This window comes from Enoplosus armatus, chromosome 1 (assembly GCF_043641665.1).
Source record: "Enoplosus armatus isolate fEnoArm2 chromosome 1, fEnoArm2.hap1, whole genome shotgun sequence".
Classification (NCBI taxonomy): Eukaryota; Metazoa; Chordata; class Actinopteri; order Centrarchiformes; family Enoplosidae; genus Enoplosus; species Enoplosus armatus.
The window spans coordinates 7,052,086-7,078,712 of NC_092180.1; the positions used below are offsets into that span (position 1 = coordinate 7,052,086).

Here is a 26,627-nt window from a genome sequence, read left to right on the forward strand (position 1 = left end):
TACAGGAACAAAGCTAGAGCAGCTTCAAAGAGAGCTTGTCTGTGTTTTTACTCATTTACTTCAAATGGCTTTTAGCGTTAATACGTCGGGGAAATACAAACAAAACGTTCACTGTTGTTATAATCCCACTGCTACACATTGTTGTAATGTATACAGAGCATTTAGACGGAGTTGCTAATACTGCTTTCCATTATTTTCCCCTCTACTCTGTAAAAGTCATTCTTTGACTCTGTTTCTTCGTGTGTACTGTGAATCTCTTCAAAAGTCAACTTGTCTCTGCATCACTGTCACCAACAAAACCTCTGCAACATTTATTTTACCTGTGACTCTGCATTGGGTTATTACATTATTGTTTTTTGTATTGTGTCACCTCTTTAAGGAATTCTGATGGAAATGCTTATTTATAAGCAGGAATAGATAAAATAAATCTGTTTATTTTTAAGGAACAGCCTCAACTAAAAACTTGAGTTTCTTTCTGTGGTTCAGGAATGTAACACCACAATAAAAACCTTTAGTCTGACACTCATTGTTTCTTTGATCTGATGCATCACATGAAACGCATTAACATGTGTTATTGTTGGACCAAAACTTCATTTGGGAGAAAACCCTATATTTGGAAGACAAAAACATTTTTTTTCTATATACACAATATTTCAAGTAAAAAAGGGAGGCATATTCACTTGACATTTATGGCTCAGCAACAGAGTGTCATGTAACTCAGATCCACATGTTTTGGACGTTACATTACAAACGTACGTGCATGTCTGGACCGAAAAGAGCCGCTGTGTGTCCCAGCAGGATGTCAGATATTAGCTGTCTGACGAATGACCGTAGATTTGCATGATGCTTTTCTTTTATGTGAGAATACACTTGAAATGTAATAATACTAATTGCAGAGGCTTGAATACCAATTTGTGCACATGAACAACAAGCAGTTTTAACAAGCAGTCAAGTTTGTAATGACAGTGCGTACCTTAAACTGAAAGAAAGCACAATAATACGAACGTATAATATACTGATTAGTGATTCTGAGCATATTGTGTTTTTAAGTGGCTGATTGGACACACCTCAGTTAATCCTCAGCTCCTTTCTGATGAGGCTCTGTGTCTGCAAACATACTCTCCATTTTGTATAATAACTGTAACTCTTTCTTGACTTGGATTCTGATAGGAAGTAGAATAATAACATCTGAAACTGGACGTAAGTAGACCTTGGCAGTGCAATGTGTCATCACTTATTTACTTTGTTGTCTGTGCTGGGAATGCTCTTCACAATGAGGCTGATTGCCCACTCACTGCGTTTGACACAACATCTCCAACTAGAACATTGTGTTTCTCCACAGTCCATTTCCTGCAATACTGTAGTGTAGCTGAATACTGTTGCCTTTAGCGTTTCCAAAATGTTTCAGCATGATACTGGACATGTTTCACTCTCCGCTGTTTTGTATAAAGATCTAGGAACCTAGCATCCTCAATTCCCTGCATGCTCCAATAAAAGTCATCCCACAATCAGATCTGAATAACTTGGAGGAACCTCCTCCTCAGAGTGTAAATAAAGATGGAGGTTGACATGGACTCTTTTACCTCTATGTGAGCAGCTCTAGTCGACAAACAGGTAGAACGGACTGCCCAGGTCTTGTTTTCCACAATGTCTCCTCTGGTACAATGAGAGGTAATGTTCTAGGGTCCAAAGACATCCACTCCAACGCGGGTGAAGGGAGGCTCGATGGATATTCAAGCAGCATTTTTTGTTCCTTTAATTTTCCCCGTAATTTACGTCAGGTGACATTCATGAATAACAGTTGAGATGAATCTCCTTCCACCAAGGACCCACACCTCGGCTGACCGAAGGGGTCCTTCGGTGAAGTGACGGCTTTGACGCGCACCTGCCGCATGATAATGACGCTCCAAAAGGACAGATACATGATGCTTCTTGGGAAGGAAGTAGGGATGATTTTCATCATTTGAATAGTTTACAGCTATTTCAAAAGGATAGCCTACTGTTTTATTAAATAGACGCTGCTTAATAAGAATCATATTACTTGTTTGGCCATGAAAACATTTGAGAGGTTGATGAAACTTTCAATAATCACTGCCACAAAACATTGATTGTAACCACCTGAATACACGCTGTTCAGTATGATGTGCACACATTCTGACAGAGATGTGTCCCTCCCATGTAATAATCCTACATGTGGGACATTTCATTGTCATACTGTACAGCTACAGATCCAGGCTTCTGGATAATTTTTCTTTAAACAACAGTTTAGATCTATTGATGTCTAACCTCCTCAGTAATGAGTCACAGAAGGTTATGATGGGGAGGTGCTGCTACACTGAGTGCATACCAAATACTAAATATTCACAGGGGTGTGTATTATCTCCAGCGCTTCTTTATTTGTACATATGTCAGTAATCACTAGTTATTTAAGTATTAAGCATTTTTAGACTGTTAATGGCTGTGAGGAAGAAAATGGTTCAGACCTAAAGTAGTTCTGACTCATGCTTCTGCCAGACATTTTTATATTTAAACCATAGAGTTTGAATACTTCTGAATATTTAAGTAACAAAACATGTCTAAAGTCTTATATGCATACCTTTTGTCATATTATAATAAGTGCCCCCACTTAAGATTACTGATAACAAGTGAAAGGGACATTTCTTAAAAACTCATTATGACTTCAAGATAAAGCACATGGAGATCAACACTCATGCTTTATTACAAGAGTACACACACACACACACACGCTACTTTATCAGGTACTAAACAGTCAGCTCCTCCAATCAGCAGACTGTATTTCTTCAGCTCCATACATAAAGTGTGCAGACAGAAATGACAGTGAAAGAAATATTTTTCAAATGCAGAATCTGGAACATGTCATTCTTTTAAAAAATCCCTCCAACAGCAGGACATAAAATCCTCCACAAAGACATAAAGAAAACTCCAACAACATAAAAAAAGAATCTGCAGGAGACTCTCTCCTCATGTGTCATCAGTATTCATTACTCCTCCATCAGTGTAAAATGGGATTAATCACAGACCAGAAAAACTTTTAATGCTCATCTCAAGTTTGCCAAAAAGCTTTGGATAATCTTCAGGAATACTGGCAAATGTCCTACAGCTCAGTCTCTGAGTAGGTTAAGTTTTAACAGTAACATGGCTCTGTTCTCCAGCACATTGGATTTGAAATTAAAGAACAGCGACGAGCATAAGGTGTTGACTTTAGAGTGTTGTGCTTTTTATTTAAATTTACCCTCAATAGTTTTTATTATTAAAAAGGAGTTTTAAAAAAAGGTATTTGGGGGAAATATTAGAAATACTCCTTTTCGTCTCAGCAGCTGGAGGGGCGTGTCGGTGTTTGATTGACAGCAGCTGGCAGGCTGAGCACTGGCAGGGGAACGAGAGACGAAGCAAACAAACTCGCACTGTAGCTTACAAGTCTTGGGCAGACAGTGTTTTATCAGCAGTGGTATTGAAGAGTAAGGACCACACCAGCATCTAAACGGACCGAAGTGACATTTGCAGGTAGGTTTACAGGCCGTTCAGCTGCTCCAGCTAATTAGCTATAAACTACATTATCAGTGCACTTTTCCCCGCTGAATGTTTTCGTGGCTCGTTCAACAAGCTAAGGTGCAGGACAAGACATGATCATGTCTTTAAACAAAATAAGAAGGAGACTTTAGCAGGAAAACTAATCTGGTTTAAGTGATTTGACTGGCTGTATGGAAACAAGTTCTCCATCTACGTGACCAGACAGTATTGGTGAATGAATGCAAAGATAGGGGCACCATCATGAAAAGAAAAATATATATGTATAAAATATACATTTCTCCCTTTTGGTTTCAACTTTTGACAACCCCCCTTTTGATAATTTGAACATCCCATAATTTTAGGATGAAGAAACCAGGGGCAAAATGGTTGTAATGGGCCACGTCAGTCACCTGACCTCAACCCAGCTGATCATGTGTTTCACTTGCTGTAGAAAGGACTAAAAGAAAAAAAAACCCCAAAAAAGCAAGGAGTGAAGCTGGATGCTGGACAGGCCTGGCAGAGCACCACCAATGTGGATACCATGTGTCTGCTGATGTGTGTGGGTTGTACACTTCACACTACTCCACGGATCCACAGGTGGCCGTAATGTGCAGAGAAATGCAGCAATGTGCCAACAAAGGCAGGGAACAAGACTGCAAGCAAGAAAACATGGATATAAACAATGCAGGGTTTAAAATACCTAAAACAAAATCGGCTTTGCAAATGTTTCATGCCGATGGAAATGTATTGTTAGACCTCAAGCATACACACAATGAGTTTTGGTGAGTAACAATGAATGTAAAAGTCACTTTTATAAGTTTACAAGAAAACTCCACAGGGCACCTTTAAGTAGATGTGCTCGGTACAACTGCCAGCTATTCCAGTGAATCATGCAGCTGCAGCTTAATACATGCAGACAGCATGCAGACAGGGTCAAGATATTTGCTTACTACTCAGATAAACATTAGAGTTGGTAAGACGTGTGATCAATAAGACTCTAATTGCGAATCAACTTTGTATAAATTGGTGCAAGATGTGTCGATTCCAGCCTCTCAGAAGCAGCTTTTGTTCAGCCCACAACCACAGCCAGACACATGTAAGCTAACAGGAAGAACATAAGTCTGTTACAACAGCGGTGAGCAGAAGAGAACCTCTGAACACATATAACCTTGAAGCGGAGGGGATATAGCAGCAGGAGACTGTTCCTGGTTCCACCCCTGACAGCTAAGATGAAAAACATGACTCCAGAAATGAAATGGATTAAGAGCGACAAAACAAATGCCATCAAACTTCTTATGACGTGGAGAGAGTAGAGAAAGAATAGGCCTTAAACAACATGAATCCATGGCTCGTGTCAATGTAGTGATGTACAGAAACTTTGCTGCTGAATGGGTGCACCCCTGTACATGAAAGTGACTCTACTGCAATAGACTCCACATTCTTTAGACCTCTACCCAATGAAGCAGTAGAATTTGCAGGATGGATTTGCAGCTAAAAATCTGCAGAAAGTGCTCAGAGGTTATATTTAAAGAAAGATGGTGGGTGTGTACGTGTGTGTTTGTGCTACATGGAAATATTTTTGACCTAATCTGACCTTTAAGATCTAATATGGAGCAATCTTACTGCAGCATGGCAATAATGCTGCTGTCAATTTAAAATCTCTGATTGCGCCAATGATCTCTAACATATCCTTTAAAAATGATTTCCTTTATAAGCACACATCTGCGATCGCAGAGGCAGAACAGAACACGAATGGCAGTCTTTGAATATGAGTGAGAAGATTGTGGCCTATAGTTGCTGCTGTGATCTTGCAAATGCACTGAAGGGAGTGTCAGTTTGTTCCTCAGCCTCAACAGTTACATGGTGAATAATTCTATAGACAAATGTTTAAGGGGGAAAATTTGTGGTTTCAACAAATCGTCAGACTGTGTACATCTTCTGGCTGGAGAAAAGCACTTGAGTTCCAAGTCTGGACAGCGGATAACTTCAGACACACTTATGTTTAGTGGAAAATCCATCCAGGGTGTGTGGCTGTCTGAATGACCCTTGAGTTGTCAGATAAGTCTGAGGTCTGAACATGCACAGTTTGATATTAAACACACTTAACTCTGAATACAGCCCTCTGCTGCAGCCGACACCTCTGCGTTTAATTTGAAATGCATTTGAATACAACGTCCAATGGACTTCAGGCTTACTCACCAGTCCATCACAGGTGCTTATGGCTGCGCTTCCTTTAACAGTGGCCTCATCCCACACTTCACCAAAGAAATGGCACTGGGAGGATCCAGGAGGATGGATCCGGGCCCCATCCAGGCCACCGTACCTCCTCTCCGTCAGGAAGCCCGGAGCCAGCAGGTGCGGGTTGAGGGTGAGGTTGAAGTGCAAACTTTGGCCGCCGTGCCACAACTGGTAGAAGACCCGATCCAAGTCTGCTGGTCCCTCTGAAGCTTCCCGGCGCTGTACACGGCGGGCATGGTGAGACAGGAAGTTGGACAGGAAGTGACCTCTGGCATCCACTCTAGTGGGGTGAACCACTTCATACTGAGGCAGATCCTGCAGAAATCTCTCTGTCAAAGCCATGGTGGGAGGAGATGTAAGAGAAGATGGGTTACTAAATCATGGGAAAGGCGCAATTAAATAATTAAGTGGCTGTAAAGCTGTAAACCCAACTGGGGAAGCGTTAAACAAACCCATATGGGTGTCTAATCTGTCATTTTTATGTTTGAATACAGCTGCAGTGCTTCAAACTGGATTCTTGTCTACTATCCTCCTTTCACTTTTTACTCTCATGTGCAGCATGTTGGATATAGTTGGTGAAATTCATTCCTCTGATAAAAATAAGACTCCTTCATTTCCTGAGATGTCGAGTAGCAGCCAAGCAATGGTAAAGAAAATGTGCCTTAAGAATCAGAATCAGAACAATTACATTCATATAAGTCTGTTTTTTCATTGAAATGCTGTTTATGTTGTGTAGCCAAACACCTTGAAAGAACAAACTGTTGCTGTCGCAGCAGAAGACTTTTATCTCAAATGAAGATGTATTCATACACACATGATCAATTTATTGCACATTAAATGTATATTTTATGGTTCACTTTCCATGTGAATTTCTAGATAATCTCACAAGTCATATAATATCATATTGTTCCTGATAACATGACTTGTTGATGTATTGACTTCATGACTATAAAACAGCAGCAGAGAGCAAAACAGTAACATTGCTGCCAGTTGCACTGTGGAGGAGTTTGTTCCAAATAAAGGGAGCAACTTAGAAAGTGTGGAAGTAGTTTGGACACAAAAAGTTCAAATCTACAACAAACCACTGAAACATGATAGCTTTGTAAGAAGAAAATAGCAGCAAAAGCGGGCAACACAACAAACTTATTTCACCAAGTTGGAGTCCAAAGAGAGCTAGAAATGGCAAGAGGAGAGGAAGTCAAAACAACTAAAAAGACTCTGTCTATTGCTGCACTTAATAATAAAGTAATTTTCAAAACTGTCCTGCAATATCATATTATTTTAAGGCAACATCATGATCCCTAATTCTCACATACAAAAAAGAAAGCATTTTATCAACAAATGTGGCCAATGTGCACAGGAAAAACAATGTCACTGTCACAACAACAGCTGTTTCACAATAATAATCATTTATTCTGTACAGCTCTCAGCACAAATAAGACCAGTAATAATTTGCAAACACGTTGCTCTTGCTTGTAGATAATCTGTGAAGGTACAAAGACCTGCTACTAAACCCTCATAACACCATTATTAGCTCGATCTCGTCCAAGAGACGGAGCAGAATGCAAACAATGATTTCACACAGCTCTGTGAAAAGGCAAGACAAGGTGTCTCCCATTCAGCATAGCATATGATTATGTGCACACATATTTTCAAGAATACATCAGTGCAGCAGGACCTGAGGAAGAAGTGTCTGGCAACAAGCTGCTTGGAGTGTCTCCTTCAATGAAGAGAAAGGGAAATAGCTACGGCCCTGGAGCTACAGCAAAAACGTCATAGATGGCAACACGTCACAATTCACGTGTGCACAATTCAAGCTGCAACTAAGTGTAATTATTCCTGGAAACTATTTGATTTATGGCAAAAATGATAGCTGCCATCAGTCAATCAGCATAACTGTCTTTCATTGTGTGTATTTTCATGAAGATCTGGATCCAGATGGAGATTAAAATATTTACTAAATAAAAATGTGCAGAGCTATGCGGGCTTAACGGATGCATGCGCTCTCTGAGTGCTTTCGAGTTCCACATGTGATTTCATCAGGAGGTCATTTCACAACACTTGAAGGTAATGAATTCCATGTAGCATCTTCATTTACAGAATGCAAACTAGACATTCATTTTAAATTCAAGAGCTTAAAGCTCCAGGACAGGAATGTGGAATTCAATTAGAAATGATTTGCATGAGTATTTGCATGAGTGGCTGGGCTCAGGTGGTAGTTCTCAATGGGTCTGGGACCACCAAGGGTCTTTTCAGTGGCTGCCAGGAGGTCCTCAGAAAAAGCAACACTGATCAGGTTCCTATTAACGTACTCCAAATCAAAATTAGCGAATTAAATTGGCATTATGAGGGTTGTTTCCTCTCCACGCTTTTACTTGTGTAACTATGATGAATACAAATATAGAGAAAGAATAAAAAGTTATCGAGAAGACGCCTCCTGTGTCCAACTGCTTCTATATTTCTGGTTCTTGGTCGTTTAAAGATAAACTTCCTGTGCCAACACTTATCACCTGAAATCGTTACTGTTTGTGGAGGTGCCTCCCCTCAGCGACACATCCTTGTCTAAAAGGCTCGACAGCACTTAGTTTTTCTCTGAAGGGCACACAGCTGATTTATACAAGACGAGACAGAGTCCATCCAGACTCCTAGCTCTGCTGGTATCTGTAATCTCAGGAGAGCCTGGACTTTTAACATCCATACCACAAACTAAAGGGAAGACCGAGAGGATGAAAGTGCAGGGGTTGCAGCCTGGGGAGTGCATCCAACAAGACAAGAGAGGATTAATTCTCTGATGTGATATCCACTGGCCCCGAAAACTAACACACTTACACACTGCAGAGTAGAACGGCAACCAGCTCTATTATGCGAATAAAAAGAATGCATCCTGTAGACTCCCTAAGGAGAAATTCTGTTTCCTGGCCTTCACTGGCGGGGTCAGAGGTCAGTGTCGGCTGCACTGGGATTCTGCATTTTGGCTCAAGGGCAGGGCAGATGCATGCCTACATGGGGCTTGAACCCTCTGATGATTCAGTGGAAAGAAGGTCTCTCCAGCGACCAGACTAAGCTGCAAAACCTTGGGCTTAATTGCTGTGGTCAGCCCAAAACTTTGTAAACACGAGTCACAGCTGGCCTCCCCTCCACAGTGAGGACGGCTGGCCTGATTCTGCGTTTTACTGGGCTGAATTAGATGCGCTCTGAAACAAATGTGCACAACAAAAGCAGCCGGGGGACGTGGCAACATCATGAATTCAAACTTTTGAGTGTCTTTGGTTTCAGTCTCGACTAACCTGGTTCATGTGATGATCCCAACGCTGTGCAGTTTCCCAGGACCGTCAGAAGTGCGATGAAGAAGTGAATGGGGGAGACTCCTTGTCCAAAGGCGGGCAGCCCGCAGTCCAAACGGGTCATTTTGTCAGGACGGTATCCTGTATTTTAGAAGCATTTAACGCCTTCCTAACGCCGCGTCGATTGTCAATTCAAATGATTTCCATCTGGGCTGGATGCACTTTTCGCTTTGTTGCGACCCTGCACTCAAACTGTGACAGCCCCAGCAAACTCCTCCACTTCAGGCCTGAACATCGTCTGCCTCCACGGGGCGTTCTGGTTGCATTCTTAGCCTTTTCAGCGTGTTTGTATGTCGGTGTTAACGTTTGCTTACCAGTAGCTGCCCCCTCTGTCCTCCATCAGCCTCCTACCGACAGCCAGTGACAGCTTCAACATTTCTTCTGCAAACTTTCGCAGGGCCACCCCCACAGATGGGTGGACTTAAGACAATGGGATATCTTTCAGTGGGGCTGGAGGCTTAAAGGGGAAATGCTACTCCAAGAAACTGCATATTGTGCTTCGATCCAATTGGTGCTCCCGAAACTGAGGTCCTTCGGGTTTTCAGTGGGTCAGATGAGGACCAGTTGTTGCATTCACTTGGAGTCAGAGAAATGAACGCAGATCAGGGGCTCCAGTCTGTGCTTTGTTAGCTCCCCTTGTGTTTAAATAATAAACAGACACGTCTTTTCCAGTGGAAACTCTGGGACAAAACCTCCACAAAGTGACGAAGATGATGATGACTGTGTGCTGATGGAAGCATGAAGTTCAGAGAGGTTCCTAATCTGAAAAACCTTTGGAAACCTTGGACCTACATGCAGTTTTGTAAACACAATGTCTTAAACTTAAGCTGGCTTTTTAAGTCCTTTTAGAAAATATATCGTAAAGTTGTTTTCATGCTATATATCAAAGTGAAACAAGTTGAATAAAATCTAAATTGAGAAAGCCCACACGGCCACTCAACTCTACATCATGGTTTAACTTTGTTTGTCTTCATCTGCCTGAGCTCAGCGCCCCCTCTAGCGGAGGAATGAGGGCACTGTCAGCCACTCCTGCAGGGACAGTGAATCTGCATGTATGTTTTCGAGGCTGAACATCAATTCTGATGTGTTACAATGCTCCTACATTTATTATAAAAGTGGCAGCATTTTAATGGAGCCCTGGCACGCTTAAACGCACACTGATCTTTGTGATGATGCCTACAAAGATGGAGGGGGGTTCAACTATATTTTAGTGCAAAACAGAAGTCAGGTGCACCAACAGAAGCCAGATGAAAAGGTACTTTACAAGATCTTGACCTTTAAATATCCTTTGGGTGCTTTTTTCTTTTTAACTTTGAATTTTCTTGATGAAAGGCTTGATACATTACTCCATCCATTTACGCACTCCGTCACAGGCCCGTTGAGCTGACATGACAAGATAAATATCAAACAGTAAATCCGTCCTCGTGTGTTTGCTGCTGGATTCAGGATGCTTCATTGAAATTACTTTCTATGACTTATGACAAACAGGCTGCTTCTCCGTCACGTCTCATTCGACCAATCGTGGCTCAGCAGAGGAGCGACACACCTGTATAAAAGCAGACTCCAACTCATTGAACGTGGATGAAGTCCGGAGACACTTTTGTGTTGCGTTCACGTGTCTAACCGGTGCGCGCAGTAGAACAGCCTGGCGTGAGTCCGGGCTCCTAACTTTAAAGATGGATGAACTGTTTAACCACAGCGGAGAGCTGAACCGAAGTTCACCTGGCGATGAGAAATTCGGGTTCGAGGACATCGATGTCAGCGCGGACGGCACCCTCATCCTGCGGATCCTCATCTCCGTGGTGTACTCTGTGGTTTGCGCAGTGGGTTTGGTGGGCAACCTGCTCGTCTTTTTCCTCATGAGGTTACGACAAGGCCGAAAGAAGTCCACTATCAACTTCTTCATTATCAACTTGGCGGTGACGGACTTCCAGTTCGTGCTCACGCTGCCCTTCTGGGCCGTGGACACCGCGCTGGACTTCAGCTGGCCGTTTGGAGACGCCATGTGCAAAATCATCCTCTCGGTCACCGTGATGAACATGTACGCCAGCGTGTTTTTCCTCACCGCCATGAGTGTGACCCGCTACCTGTCTGTCGCCTCGGCCCTGAAGAAAAGGTCTTACAGGAGGTCACGGTGTGTGAAGTGGGTGTGCGCGGTGCTGTGGGTGGCGGCCACAGCGGCCACAGCTCCCACGACCTTCTTCTCCACCGTGACAGTGGTCGCTGGAGAAAAACTCTGCCTCCTCAAGTTTCCTGAAGGGCACGACTGGCTCGCTCTCTATCACATCCAGAAAATATTGATAGCCTTCATCATCCCGATGCTCATAGTCTCTGTTAACTACCTGATGCTCCTGCGCTTCGTAAAGCGGACGAGCATGGACAGCAGCAACCCTAAACGGAGATCCAGAGTCACCAAATCTGTCGCTATAGTGGTTTTGTCTTTCTTCTGCTGCTGGATGCCGAATCACGCCATCACCTTCTGGGGTGTCTTGGTGAAATTTAACGCTGTCAACTGGGATAAATCTTATTACATGGTGCACACGTACGTGTTCCCGGTCACTGTGTGCTTGGCGCACGCAAACAGCTGCTTGAACCCGGTGCTTTACTGCCTGATGAGGCCAGAGATCAGGAAGATGCTCAGCGGTTTGGTCTGGAGAGTCTCCACTCCGTCCTCCAAAACGGGCTGCGCGACGCGCTCTTTCAGGCACGGAGAGACGCAGGGAGTCGTGCCTCTCCAGATCATGGACAACGTGGAGTACACGCTGTCTATCATTGACCGTAAAGGCTTATCGAGCTCCAACGTGATCCCATACACCCGATAACACGGGTCTGGTGAGCAATAGACTCCATGCAGCTGCTTTTGTTTTGTTTTGCTGTGGTTGTCCACCTGTAGCTGTCATTCCTGTCATGCGTAATGTTTTCTCCAGTATCCCAAATATGAACCTTTTTCTAACGACACACAGTGAAGATGCACGTTATCATGTGTTTGCCATCATGACGTGGACTATGTGTGATGAATGTAATTTATTCCTTTTATTTCATTCCTAAAACTGTCACCAGATTGCTTGTGGATGAACAAGGCGTCCTGCATTGGAGTTCTCTTTCCTTTCTCCCCTTAGCGTTTCTTTTTGCCCTTGTTAAGGTGACTTTTTATGGTGTTTTTGCCTTAAGTTGACATTGAGGAGCGACAAGAAACATGGGTGCAGAGAGGAGGGTCCACAGGGGACAAACGTCTCCAGCCGGAATCGAACCGGGGACATGGCTCGATCTTAGACTCCCAGCAAAACACTGGATTATATGTACAAACACCAATGATGGATATGGAGATTAAAATAGAATCACAAGGCTGTAATTATGTCCATTCATGTACACCTGTAGAGCCTGTCTGTGAATATGTAAATGAGGTAAAAAAGTGGCAGATTTCTTCACCAGTCAAGTGCGTTTATTTTTGATTCCCTGCTTTCAGTCACAAACATGTGCTAGATATCAGGTGGGTTAACTTCACAGAGCTGAGGGAGGCATCCTCAAGTCTCCAAGTAGAGGATTGGCATGTATAGTCTGTCTATATTCTGTATTGTGTACAAAAAAAATGTCATCCCCAAACAGTCTAAGCTGTGCTCTACAGCTTCAGTACAAAAAAAAGAGTATTGCATATTTTCTCACATGAACTGTTTTTAAAAAACACTGTAACACTGATGTTGACCGTTTGTCATAGTGTCAGATGGAGTAGGTGCATTTCTAAAGGCAGATTCTTTCTTTTGGCTTTCAACAATAATAAAAGAAAATACTTTTCTCTCTGAGAAATGTCGTGCGTCCATCGTTGAGTTTGACACTTGTGCACAAATAAAAGGGGAGAATATAGTACGCGTACTGATGCAGGCAAATAATGATTCAGATGATGAATTCTTTCTGCAGTCATGCCGTGTTGGATGGAAAACTGTTTCTCCAAACTCCGAACTAATGCTGAATTCGTATTCAGTCGAACACACGGGCCGTCTCAGGTGAAGAGGTTAATAATGGCTGCAGATGTTCCGGCTGTCACTTGGCATTCGGCAGGTCATTCTCAGATGATTGACCAAACAAAGCGCAGGAGAGCCTGGAGCTTAGAGAGTCTCCTGCCTCCAGATTTGTGTGGTAATGAGTTTCTGTCCTTCTCTCCTTCTTGTGCCCTGAGGCCTCTTTGTTTAGTGTGGCCTGATGATCACAAAGTGTCTAAAATGCAGGTTCTTCTCTATAGCAACAAGTGTGGGGAACCTGTATGATCAGTCTTATACTTATACTCCCCTACATTTCAGAGGGAAATATGTATGTATGTATTTTTTTTTTTTTTTACATAAAAAACAACATCAGATGATCAACTTATAAAATACAATTTAATGGATTAAACCAGTGACTGCTCTAGTTTGGTCTCAGTGTCATGTCTCAGATGTCAGTTGTTGCCTAACTGCTTATAATACTTGTGTACTTTTACTTAAGCAAGTGGAATGAATGACTTTTACTTACTAGATCACGTTTACATTGTGGTACTGGTACTTTTACTACAGTAAAATATCTGAGTTCTTCTTCAAGGGTTAGGTTTTTATGACCACAATGATTACAAGTAAGCTATTAACACATATAATTGTTGACTTATAGATGGAATTACTGAAAATAAAATCCTGTTTTACAAAGATTACAGAGTAAATAAAGGTCCAACCAAATCAGAGAACATTAATATCAAATATTTAGTTGTGTTAAAACATTGCACCTTTAAGTTGCTCTGATAATGTAAATATGAACTGGACTGTACACAGCTTTAATGATCGACTGTGTTAATAACTTCACTGGATTCTTTTCTGTTTTCTCCTGTGAGGTGTAATGACTTCAATTAAATATGTGTCATTTCAACATTTGAAGCGTTGCACACACACATGTAACCTCCCACATTGCTTGGGCAGTGGTTACTGAGCAGACAAACTCTCCACAGGATGTTTTCAGTTACAGTGTTTGGGTTTGATTTTGATTCAACAATTTGCATTTATCTTGATTTTTCATATTTAAGTTTCACATGTTTTTAATGACACTTAGCATATATATATATTTACATATATATGTTTATTAATCCACATTTATTGTAGCTAGGAATCATGCAGATGTTACAAATGACATTTTAGTAAACAGGGCACAGAAATGAATCCATACTCATTACTGTAGCATGTTCTGCAACATGTTTACATCACATGGTTTCAGTTAGTCGATTGTGTTTTCTATGTTTGGATTTATTGCTCATCTTTAATTCTGATTGTGCGGCTGCGTTCCCTTTTTTCCCTGGCTAAATCTTATTATTTGCAGCTGCAACAATCCTTTTTCGCCCTCAGGGATCAATATGTTTTCACCGTAGTGCTGCTTCAGTGGCAGATGGTTCGCAAGTGTCAGCTGAGCGAATCAAACCTGCATCGCTCCACACAAATGACAGCCCCACAGAACCTCCTGGGAGCTGTGTTCATTTATTTAGAACAACACTGACAACCTCTTACAATCATTCTCATTTGCCTTTAAATTAGATTTTTAAGACATAATTGGCAACAAACAAAACCTGCAGGGTTCAAAGAGCTTTGTCCGGCAGGTGTCGACACCTTCTTTGTGATGCCGCAAACAATGCATTTAAATTAGGACAGGGATCCAATTTAATTCATTTAAGCCACACATTATTGAGTAACATAACATACACTGAAGCTTTAAAATGGAAATCCATATGTTTTGTTCTGATGCTATTGACATGTTAGCTTGAGGAACAGTCAGTCTACAATCATAAATCCCTTTTTTGTTTAAATCCTTTTCTTTTTTAAATTGTTTTACTTCTCTGTTTACTGATATTCACATTTGACAGGAGAGATGGCTCCAATCACAAATATTATTACCATCCACTTTGATTATTTGCTAATTAAACAGTGGATAAAGTCTAATCAAACCGTCTACTGATCTCTCTGCAGCTGTGTTGTAGTTTGAGAGACATTACAAGATGAACACTGCCCCTTACTGGCAGATGAAGAGCACTACAGAAATCATTCGCAAACGTTTTTTTCCTTATTAAAGGGGCACTCCACATATTTTACACATGAAGGTCAGTTTACTCAGCCTGTGAAAACGTAATGTCTCCTGTGAAAATAGCCCTGTGCAGTCGGTTATCTTAGCTTAGCACAATGACTGGAAAAAGGGGCTAACAGCTAGCCTGGTTCTGTCCAACGGCAACAAAATCCTATTACTTACGACTAATTCAAGGCCTGCTGGTTGCCTGGCCACCGTTCAGCGGCGCCGAGACATAGTCCAGAACCGTTTTTACTTTAGGATAAAACAAAGAAGATATAACATGTTAATTAGTGAGCTTTAGAGGTGCAGATTTTGTTACCTTTGGACAGAGGCAGGCTAGTTGTTTCCCTGTTTTCAGTCTTTGTGCTAAGCTAACCAGCGATGCTAGCGTTAGCTGACAAACACGAGAGTGGTCTCTCTGCAAGACAGCTTCACGATTTTGTTTAAAAGAGACATTATATTTTTGGCACTAGGTAAGAACTGGCTAAACAGATAAACAGTATTTATTTTACAGTTTTCCCTCATGTCAAAGTTCCTACCTAGCGTTAGTAGCTAGCCCCAGTTTGTGGCTGTCATGTTTTAGCATAGCTGCATTCGGGTCACAGAGGTTGGTTTCTCTAAAAGACAATTAACCAGCGATGTTTGAAAAACACCGGAGGCTACGGAGTTGTGCCTCTGTTTCATACGGCAAGGTCATTCAGCAGACAGAATATTTTCAACAGTGTTTATAAACAACCTTCTGGGTCATCGCTAGTTAATTATCTTTTAGAGAAACTGTAATGATACTCCGTATTAGATGAATTGACAGGACTCAGACGGTTGAAACTCCCCGGGTGGTCATTAAAAAGACACCAATAGACATATACAATGTTTTATTTGTAGGCGTATAACAGCTCTTCACACCTCATCAAACAGGACAAAATGACATTCGTTGGTAACACCAGGAGGGTGCTGACGTACTGTAAGCAATGTGCATTTACTGGACTCATCTTTATAGCATCTGATTATCATTGAGTTACAGTTCTTCATAAGAATTACTTTGTTGAAATTCATGTTGCCTGCAGTATTTTATGCACATCCTTTTGCTCTGATGCAGTGCATGTTAAAAGGCATGCAACGTCTCGTAACAGGTTCAGTGACACAAAGCTGACTTGTTTCATTTGCCTTAAATTGCTTAAGTTACAAAGTAATGCCACAAACCATGTGGAAAATACTGAAAACCATTATAATATTTGAAAGGGTACAAAAAGGTACTTGACTATTTACAAAATTCAAGTTAATTTTGTACAAAGTAAAAGTGCATCAAATGTTTAAAGCTCATCCTGCATGTTGTCCAGGATGAAAATATTAAAAGAAAAGGAGTGAACTCTTAAGAGAGGATGCAGGTTGAGAAGATTCTTCTCTGTAGAAAAGGATTAAGAAAAGTCTCTGTAAGTTAAACATCGTGAATCTTCTTTGTACTTCTTTGGCGACTTTAGTTCAGTTTTGTTTCTTCATAAATTATTATGCAAGTGAGCTGAAAATGTTGCAGATAAAATCTTTTAAACAATCGAATTCAATATACAGTATAGTAACTTTACATTTGCGATAGCATTTGGGTGGCAAGTCACCCTTGAGGTTTTTCATGTATTTCAAAAATTTTACCATAAGAGTTAAATAAATATACATCAGGAAGAGACAAAAGAGAGATTGGCTAACGCTTGCCTCGAGGGCAAATTGTGGCCTGAAATTCTTGGAACAGATCGATCAAAGCTATTCTTCTTTTCAAACAGCCGGAAAAAGCACCAGAGCTCCAGCCTGGAGCCAAGAAAATGAGAGCTCAAAGATCTGTGAAGGGACGACATGGAGGGCCGTGGAATACATAGACTAAGAAGGCCCTAATGTCGCAACAGTGCAGGAATGCTAAGTGAGTGTGACAGTGCTGACTCTTGGGGGTCAGGGGTCGTGGCGTGGGACAGATCCAGTGCACTGAACAAGCCTTGCTTCAGCGGTCATGCGGAGCTGTCTATGCGGTGCCACTGTGGTGTCGGGGGAGCAGGGGGCAGTTGGGTTGGTCCCTGAGTGTCGGGTCCCCTGTGGAAAAGGTGTCTGCTGGGGGCCCTCAGCCTGCGTTACCGTTCTTCAGCCACTTTCCCGTTGGCCTCCTGCTCGTCCTCGTCTCTTCGCTTCTGCCTCCGGAAGAAGCCGAGCTGAGAGGAGAGCAGTGAAATTAGACAAGAGGTGCAGCCTGACAATATAAGTTCATTCTTGATTCTTGGGATCAGTATGTGTGATAAAACAAACTGAATTTAAGGTCCACTTAGTAGCTTTCAACTGAACCTTACGGTCTTCAGTCAGTGAGTGGAACAGGCTCAGGTGTAATCACATGACCGCTTCGTTCATGAGATGACACCTAAGCCACTTCCATGTGATGAAGATCGTGAGATGCGGTTGAAAGCTAAAAAAAAAGAAATGCAATGCAAGGAGACCTTGAGTGGAGATTTCTTTGTCACAGATATAAAGTTGTGTTTTTAGAACATTTACAGCTTTAGAAGCAAACACAGCAAAGATGCATTTAGCTGCTATGCACCCGAACTATAAAATAGAAATTCTCCTCGACACTGAGATTTTCTCAGCTGCTCTTTTATCTACTTTATTGAAGGTACAGTGCAGTACCCTGCACGGCCACATGGGTGTTTTCAGTTACTCTAACTCAGTGGTTTCCAACCTGGGGGTCGCCAAGGCTCTACGGGGGACATGAAGCCCTCTTGATTTTAAGGGTGTAAGAATCTTTTTATATATATATATATATATATATATATATATAAAATATAATATACATGCATTTAATTAATTTCTGTGAAGAAGACAACAAAATGTAAGGGTTATTTTAGAAGTTCACGTATTTATTTATTATAAATATTGGACTATTAAATTGTATGTATGAAAACAGATGAAAATCATAATACGGACATAGAATTGCGTTCCTAAAATATAAGGAAAAATCGTCTGGTAAATTTCAATACCCACAGGAAATAATCCATTCAGAATTTTATACAAATTGCCAGTTTTACACAAACACCCTGCAGGTATTACGTTCACTATTTAGGTTCTACGCTGTTATTGTTTTTTTATGCAACAAATATAATGAAATATACATAAAGTTATAAGAAGTAGGCTACTTGTCTCCCCTTTTATGTGGGTGGGGGGCATCAGTGTATATACAATGGTAAAATAGACACTTAAGAAAAACGTTGGGAGCCACTGCTGAAAAGATCTTGTAAACGATTCTATCACAAAGCTTTGCTGCAGAGAAAATCATGATATTCATGATCTTTGGTTGCCTGGAGTTAGATTGTGTGTTTCAATCAGTGGTTCCTGTGTTGACCCGTATTGATTGTTTCAACTTTTACTTCCAAATGAGAACCATTATTTGTTGCACATGTAGGGAACTCACGTGTTTAAACTGTTCAGTTTCTTGTATTTTTCTCTCTCCAGGGGTATACACTGGACTATGGTGCAACCAAACTCTTTTAACCAAACTACATCTGTCCTCAGCTATTAAAACACTGTTATTATACTGAAATCATGTGATAGTCTGTAAGTAAATAATATCACTGTTAGATATGACTTTTCTGTCTGATTATAGGCGTTATTTTGTCCTCTACCAGAGGGTGGCAGCATATTCCTACACTGAGGTCCCGCTGTGACTATAGTTAGTTGAATGAAGACTTCAGATAACCTCAGGAGAGCAAAATTAGTTTGGTAATAGAACAAAATACTATCATCTACTGTAGATAAAAACAATAGCATTGAGCCACACCTGATCTTTGGCAGTCTCAACAAAGATATACAGTAGGTCTTAGTGGAATTACCGCTAATAATTCAATATCTTTAGTGCACGATATGACGACTTACCTTCCATAGAGCGAGACTGAGCAGGGCTAACAATAAGAGTCCTCCCAGCGTGCTGCCAATGATAATCCAGGTAGGGATTCTGTAATCTCCCTCCTTCCTGATCTCCAATATTATCTGCAGACACGATAAAATGATATTTGAATCATCAAATTAGAAAATCTCATTTGTTTGTGAGATACACACTGAATTTAGTAAGCTATTGTACAGTGTTGTAGTCCAGAGCTTATCTGTCCATCTTGTACAAAAATAAAAATATAATGAACATACAGTACAGTAATATGTATAATTATAAATTCAGTGGGCTAATATAAATGTATGATAGTCTGTAATGATTACAAACACTACAGATGAAGCAGCTGTGACCTTTACTGGCAGTAATAACACACTCTGCCCAGAGATGATGATGATTATTATACTGGATTACAAAGACAGACATACATTCAGCACGTGGACCCTCACAGGCTCAACGTGACATATTTACAAAGATTATAAATTTTACTGTGACTCTAAGAGACAGAATAGAGAATAAAACAATGATATTTTTCAGAAATTGATCTGAAACAGGACTGAAAAACTTTTTTCTTGTCTTTCGTAATATATATATTTACAGGAACACTCATTAACTGCAGCTCAAATCCCTTCCTCTTTTTACACTAATAATACACTTAGAGCTTACATCAGCTGGGGGAAATCAGTATGGACTTGCTCATAATAAAGAAGGCATTATAAAGAGATACTGAATGACTGTTAAAACTGGCCAATAGATGGCAGCAAAGATTAGTGTATGAGTCCAGACTCTTACATGTTGTGCTGCTGGTCCTTTCGGTCCCTAAGCACCACACAACACGTGTGCTTCAATACCAACATTTACTGTCTGACTCTGCACTGCTTCAGTTACGCAGTGCCATGCTCAACTGCAGCAGAGCCCACTGATATTTTTGGGTCACTGCAGCAAAATATGTTCTCGTTTAGGGTTACATAAATTGTAACATTACGTGTATTATACTATTTTAATGCTTTAAGTCCATTCAAATAAATTAAGATAATCTGATCACCTTAAGCACAAGACACTGTATTCACACTTGGGGAGGATAAAAACCAGAGAGAGGCTAAATCTGATCATATCATGATGCTGTTATGAGCTCAGATTTGAGTCAGGTCAAACCCGGGACAGAGGCCGTGTACAGCATTAGATGTTGTTGACTCACATGTCTGACAGGCCTCTCTTCATGTAAAAACATGGGGCTGGAAGAAGGGAGCTCCACTGATGCACTGGTTACCAGTTCCAAGATTTTAAACTTCAGCTGGAGAGGAAATCAAAACATGCTGCCAGTTTTCACAAACACATCACACAACTGAGAGACTACAAAGCTGTCGTCGCCACAGAATCAAAGCAGAATAACAGCGAGATGAATAGAACACTTGCATGCTTGTGTGTTGTTATAAAGCTGGGGATCTCCAACTCTATGCATGCATGTTTTGGGGTTTCATACTCACTGCGTGTAAGGTATCTATTCGCAGTGCTCCTGTGATTCTAACTGCAATTTCTCTGTAGGAGGCCACATTGACAGTGCATTGGATTGGCAGAGTTAGGGTGTTGGATTGGTTCTGTGTGAAGAAAACCAGACATCAGCCTTGAGGAAATGAATTATCAAAGACAAAGTTGGGACATAAAAATTTATTGAGAATGGCTTTGGGTGGTTTGTACTTTACCAAGCGGGAGAAGCGTGAAAGGTCCTCAGGTGATGACCTGCTCTGTGCCACATGCTGAGGTGGTAAACAGCGCGTACCATCTCTCTGAGGTGTGACATGAGGGTGGAAATACCTGTTAGTATGTTACAATCTTAGGTCTGCAGAGAAAGAGATATTACAACCTAGAATTAATACGGCTCTGTAATAAAAGGAATAGTTTGACGTCTTGGGAAAGATCAATACCAATCTCATGGATGTACAGAGCTGAAGTCAGGATGTGGTTAGCCTAGCTCAGCATAAAGACTTCAGGCAGGGGGAAACAGCCTGACTTCAAGTGTCCAAAAAGTCCACTACCTACCAGTATTTAGGTAGGTCCTAAATCATGAACTTTGAGGATAAAGTAGTATTTGTGCTGAGTTCAGACTAATTTAAACCCCTCCACTGAATGGCAATCGTCCAATCATAGCTTAGCAACCTTAACTAGGCGCTGAAAGTCTGTCAAGCGACTCTGTAGTTTGGAAGCAGTTTTTTTTTACCATCTCAAAAACCAAAAATAGTAGAGCAAAGTAAGGAATGGATTAAACAGTGTGTTGCAGCTCCAACACAGTTTCCTATTTCTCCCCTGCAAGAAATGGGAATCCTTCTTCTGTCTACGTTTGTCTGAAATCCCTACCCATTATTTAAAAAATTACTCTTTATCATTGTAAACTGCATTATGTGCTGCGTGAGGACGGAAAGCTTGTTCATTCTTGGTTGGCAAAACAATCTCAGTTAAAGGTGAAGTTACACATTCTCACTTGAAGCCACTGAGAACAACCTTGAGGCTCCACACTCACCTGGTCAATATGGAAGTCAGATATCTGCAGGAGTTGGTTTCCATTTTTCGTCATTTCTGGGATTTCAATATTCAGCTGCAGATCCTTTACTGGAAAGTAGCCAAGGTTCTGGATCTGAGAGACAACAGAGAGTGAATTGCGTGAATTATTTCCAAAAAGTGTTTTCCTGTACAGTAAATTAAAGTAACGATGATGATGCTCTTGGCTCTCACCTGGAAAGTGAAGTTGAAAGGAGGGCCGATAACTCCGGGCTCCTCCAGAGACAGCTCTGATTTGATATCATACCGAGTCGGATTTGAATCCCTTTTTGAAGTAAAGAATAAAAATGAACATAGAAGCTATTATCTTCCATTTATCTAGGCTTTAAAGTATATATTGTGAAGTCGAATACATGATAACAAAGTACCCGTTCTGATTTTCCCACACTGATATTATTCAGCATTTTCCATTGAATCACTTTTCTCCAGTTATTTGAACTCAAAGTTCATTGCTTACAAAATCACTTCATCTTGCATTGTTTGGTAAGACACTGAGAAATGTACAAACCTAGTGAAGAGAAGGTCTGCCTCGTGTTTCAGCGAGTAATAGATATCATTGAAATTATCAGCTGTGCTCATTTCCTCGCCATCACTGTTGAGAGAACGAGACAAAAATATTTAAAGAACTTGAGCAACGATGTCACAGCTGAGGCACACCAGTTGAAATATTTATCCTTGTAGCTCAATTGCAGTTGCAGCTCTCTATCTTATCTTGAGCTGGCATGTATGGTGAAAATAATGCTTGAGGCTTTGTTATTTTGTGTGTCTTTGGTTGACCTTTCTCCATGCAAAGAGGAAATGTATTTAGACGTCAGTCATTTTAAAACAGATTTTAAATTTATGTTCACACCTGCCGGCCTCCAGGATAACCCTGATGTGCTCTAGGAAGACAGTGCGACTGAACTCAAACTCCAGGCGAAATGATACCTACACAGAGGGGAAAATAAAGTTTAGCAGAAGAAAGAAATCACTCATTTATGGCATGGTCTAAAAATAATCCTATCTTTGATCTTTTTTTTTTATCAGTGTTTCTCTGATGTTTGTCAGTTTATCATCATTACATTTTTATAACAAGAACACTAAAAGCACAAGTCAGAAGCTTCTTTTGATTCCATATGCTTCTGTATGTAATAAACCCTCCCCGACAGTAAAGGCCCTGCATTATGGATTAAGGACTAAACCCTGCAATAACCTGCTGTGGCTTTGACCCCAGGCAGCCAGCTGCACAGTTGGTGCTGCTTAAAGAGAGCCAGGGAATTTCCCCTTGGTTTAGGAAAAGGCAATAAATACAAACACACACACATATACAAACAATGACCAGTGAGAGTCAGATTCAGGGCAAAATATAAGCACAGAGGCAGAAAAGAGAAGGAGACAGAAACAGAAGAGACGACGGGCAGGAAGAAAATGGAAAACTGAAGAGGAAGTCTAAACAAAAAAAGCAGGAGAGGAGAGCAGGAGCCGAGGCAGAAGAGGAGGAGAGGAGATGAGACTAGACGAGGAGAGGAGAGGGGAGGAGAGGAGAGGAGAGGTGAGGAGAGGTGAGGAGAGGAGAGGAGAGGTGAGGAGAGGAGAGCAGGAGCCGAGGCAGAAGAGGAGGAGAGGAGATGAGACTAGACGAGGAGAGGAGAGGAGAGGAGAGGAGAGCAGGAGCCGAGGCAGAAGAGGAGGAGAGGAGATGAGACTAGACGAGGAGAGGACAGGAGAGGAGAGGTGAGGAGAGGAGAGGAGTGGAGAGGTGAGGTGAGGTGAGGTGAGGTGAGGTGAGGAGAGGAGAGGAGAGGAGTGGACAGGGGAGAGGGGAGGTGAGGAGAGGAGTGGACGGGAGAGGAGAGGAGAGGTGAGGTGAGGTGAGGAGAGGAGAGGAGAGGAGAGGAGAGGTGAGGTGAGGAGAGGAGAGGAGAGGAGTGGACGGGAGAGGAGAGGAGAGGTGAGGTGAGGAGAGGAGAGGAGAGGAGAGGTGAGGTGAGGTGAGAGGAGAGGAGAGGAGTGGACAGGGGAGAGGGGAGGTGAGGAGAGGAGTGGACAGGGGAGAGGAGAGGTGAGGTGAGGTGAGGAGAGGAGAGGAGAGGAGAGGAGAGGAGAGGAGAGGAGAGGAGAGGAGAGGTGAGGTGAGGTGAGGTGAGGTGAGAGGAGAGGAGAGGTGAGGAGAGGAGAGGAGAGGAGAGGAGAGGAGAGGAGAGGAGAGGAGAGGTGAGGTGAGAGGAGAGGAGAGGAGAGGAGAGGAGAGGAGAGGAGAGGTGAGGTGAGGTGAGAGGAGAGGAGAGGAGGGAGAGGAGGATTGATTGGCAGCAGAGCAAACTGAGCTGAGTGTTGTTTACAGTCCTCCATGCTGTAATGAAATCCTGACGGATTCCGTCTGACCAGAGAGGAATGCATAACAAGGTTTACTGTAGCTTCCCTCCTCCATATAGACTGACTCATCCCTGACAGACCACAGATATACATACATACACAAATGATGACCTATTTTCATATAATCTTAGCCCATTTGTGGAAAATGACCCCTGTCCATTCTTTGTTATAGATGTCCTGGAAAAGAAAGTCCAGTCTGGTTTTCAAAACAATTGGATGAATCTATGTGACGGTCGTTTAGAAGACAGTTTAATGAAAACACACACACACACACATAAGAATGCACAGAGACACACACATGCATGCAAGTGGTATGGGTTTGGAAGGCGTGATCGTCCGTGGCTAGAGGACGTTCGTGCGACAGCATAGTTGAACATGGAAATTCAGACAGAGCATGAAGCTCCCCTTCCTCCTCTGAGTTGATGTAGTCTGCCCACATCCCTTCACTGTCAATCATAATACATTTCATTGCGATAATGTTCCCTGTATCGGCGTACACACACGAGAAACAAAAACACATTTGTCACCACACAGGGTGTGATTTTCAGAACCTCACTTTGCTGCAGCAGTAAAGTTTACAGTACATGCTGGTTTTACACAGGTCAAAAGCAACCGGAAAAGTCAAAACAAGAGTGATAACTGGCTATTTTAAAAAAGCTTGCCCTGAGGTTCCTACTTTCCTTCAGCTAAACAGCAGTTTGGGCAGGCTTGGCAGCCACACCGGGGTACAATCAGCCTTGTTTAACTGTGCCACATTTTTAAAAGGCTCTCGACCAGAGCAGATCAGCGTTGTGGCTCTGGATGCTGTTCAGGCCGAATGAGTGGGTATGAATCACTCAGTAAGTTTAAAAGGGTGACCGGAGTCCTCTTGGTTCAGTTGTTGCGGAGCGTTACAGAGAAAAGCAGTGATATTTTCGTAACCCAGGAGATGACTATTGTTTGTGATAATGACGTGGTTAGGACATTTCATGAACTCTTTTAATCACCTTCATTACTTCATTCCTTCAGTATTTGTCAGCAGAGTTTATATCAGTATAGAAAGTAAGAAAGACTATTGTTCAGACATTAATGGAAAAGATGGCTTACGTATAATCTGCTTGCTGTTTAATAGCACTGTACGATGTACCATCAATGTCATCCCTATCAAAGTTAATTCAGACATCACCCTCTAAATATAAAACTTGATGCCGTGCTGTAAAATACACCAGACAGTGCAGAGTCTCATAAACATCGTTGACATTACAAGCCTTTGGAAAGGCTTGGAAACGGCAGAATTAAATGTGAGAATCAGTAACAGATGAGAGAAAAGAAACTCTCAGTATCTTTCACTCAGTCTCACCTGGTGCACTGGGCTAAAACGGAGAGAAAATGCTCTTTTTGGCTGAGGTTCTTCTGTTCTATTTACCCTGTTGCTAAGATGTATGATAATGTAATGACAACCAAATGGGATGCTAATATAATTTTTTATAGTGTATAGAGGAAGAAGGTCTTGCTTGACTGATTTTTATGTCAGAACAAGGGGCAGGTACTTTAACCTGGAGGGAAATGCTTTCAAAACATGCAATGTTGTGTACAAAAGTACAAAAATGTGTAAGAGACGGCAACAGGACTCACATATGTTATGGCTTGTGTCACAGAAATCCTTCAAACTCTATACATATACATATGTAGGTTTTCAGTTACACCAATATGTTGTTGTGCCAGTGACCGTGTGTCAATTTGTGGAGGTTCATTCTTAAACACATAAAATATGAACATCGTGTGAGCTAAGTAACTTAGGAACGTTGATCATATTATAACAACTGATCAGCTGCTACTTCCACGACTGGTTAGGCGCCTTATTATTCTGATATGGGAGCATGTTTCAACCCCTAAATTTGGAAATTGGATCAAGGAGGCATTGAACTGTATCACACTGGAGAAAATAAGATACTCTACCAAGGGCTCTCTAAAAACTTTTTACACAATCTGGAAGCCCTTTCTGGATCATATAAAATCCTCAACACTGGTGCCTGATGCTGTGGATGGCTGATTGCTACTTCTATGAACATAGTCCCCTTTTCACTTCCTGCTTGGACTATATAGTATCTTGAACTTGTCTTCAGGTTTAAGAGCATGTGACTGTTCTAGGAAACTACACAGAGTATTAATCATCCTCTATGCATATAATGTTGAGTCACTTCAAGCCTTGGAGGATATAAATCAAGATGAGGATGTTGATCTCTCTTATATGTTTTTTTTGTCAAGCCATTGAAAGCTTTTTAAACTGATGTAATAATATGAAAATGTGAGAGTCAAATTTATATTACAGCTGCGTCCTACTCACATTTGTTATCATTACAAAGTTAAATACAGAAGGACATGTTTTAGTGTCAACACTGTAGACTCTGATGTCAGACTAGAGAAAGAAAGGATCTCACATCCAGAACTAACCTGGGCTCCTCTGGTTGGCTTGTGGGTTTTACATTAACCAGTGTGGTCTGTCATGGTCATCTAAGGCCTGCAGCATGTGTTTTGGGCCCCTGTGGTCTACTAGGACCCACGTCAATGTTTTTTCAGCCCCGGAGAAGCGGCACAATGCGGGCTGTGAGACTGCTCTGACAGGGCTGCGGACATGTATCCAGATT

At 41.7% G+C, this 26,627-nt stretch overlaps 3 protein-coding genes across 4 annotated transcripts in view; 1 reads left to right on the forward strand and 2 right to left on the reverse strand.

Annotated features, from left to right (window-relative positions):
* LOC139291220 (A disintegrin and metalloproteinase with thrombospondin motifs 7) overlaps nucleotides 1-9,177 on the reverse strand; it is a 66,839-nt gene extending 57,662 nt beyond the window's left edge. Inside the window, exons 1-2 of the mRNA XM_070913225.1 lie at nucleotides 9,057-9,177; nucleotides 5,731-6,098 (exon numbers count right to left, since the gene is read on the reverse strand). Coding sequence (XP_070769326.1) covers nucleotides 5,731-6,098; nucleotides 9,057-9,177 — 489 coding nt within the window. The remainder of the gene's footprint in view (nucleotides 1-5,730; nucleotides 6,099-9,056) is intronic.
* A 1,612-nt stretch (nucleotides 9,178-10,789) lies between these two features.
* rxfp3.3a2 (relaxin family peptide receptor 3.3a2) lies at nucleotides 10,790-11,935 on the forward strand. The gene has a single exon (XM_070906194.1). The coding sequence runs from the start codon at nucleotides 10,790-10,792 to the stop codon at nucleotides 11,933-11,935; it is 1,146 nt and encodes a 381-aa protein (XP_070762295.1).
* A 5,358-nt stretch (nucleotides 11,936-17,293) lies between these two features.
* The window catches only part of itga11a (integrin, alpha 11a), a 45,991-nt gene continuing 36,657 nt past the window's right edge, over nucleotides 17,294-26,627 (reverse strand). The window contains exons 22-30 of one of the 2 annotated variants that reach the window (XM_070901807.1): nucleotides 22,496-22,572; nucleotides 22,154-22,237; nucleotides 21,820-21,910; nucleotides 21,608-21,721; nucleotides 20,793-20,876; nucleotides 20,577-20,687; nucleotides 20,288-20,383; nucleotides 19,080-19,193; nucleotides 17,294-17,371 (exon numbers count right to left, since the gene is read on the reverse strand). In XM_070901807.1, the coding sequence (XP_070757908.1) occupies nucleotides 17,294-17,371; nucleotides 19,080-19,193; nucleotides 20,288-20,383; nucleotides 20,577-20,687; nucleotides 20,793-20,876; nucleotides 21,608-21,721; nucleotides 21,820-21,910; nucleotides 22,154-22,237; nucleotides 22,496-22,572 (849 nt within the window). Of the gene's footprint in view, nucleotides 17,372-17,391; nucleotides 17,410-19,079; nucleotides 19,194-20,287; nucleotides 20,384-20,576; nucleotides 20,688-20,792; nucleotides 20,877-21,607; nucleotides 21,722-21,819; nucleotides 21,911-22,153; nucleotides 22,238-22,495; nucleotides 22,573-26,627 lie in introns of those variants that run through there. The other variant, XM_070901808.1, reaches the window with a different exon arrangement.

Bases quoted from the DNA above. Each gene is read 5' to 3' on its own strand.
- rxfp3.3a2 (XM_070906194.1), top strand. From the start codon at position 10,790: ATGGATGAACTGTTTAACCACAGCGGAGAGCTGAACCGAAGTTCACCT.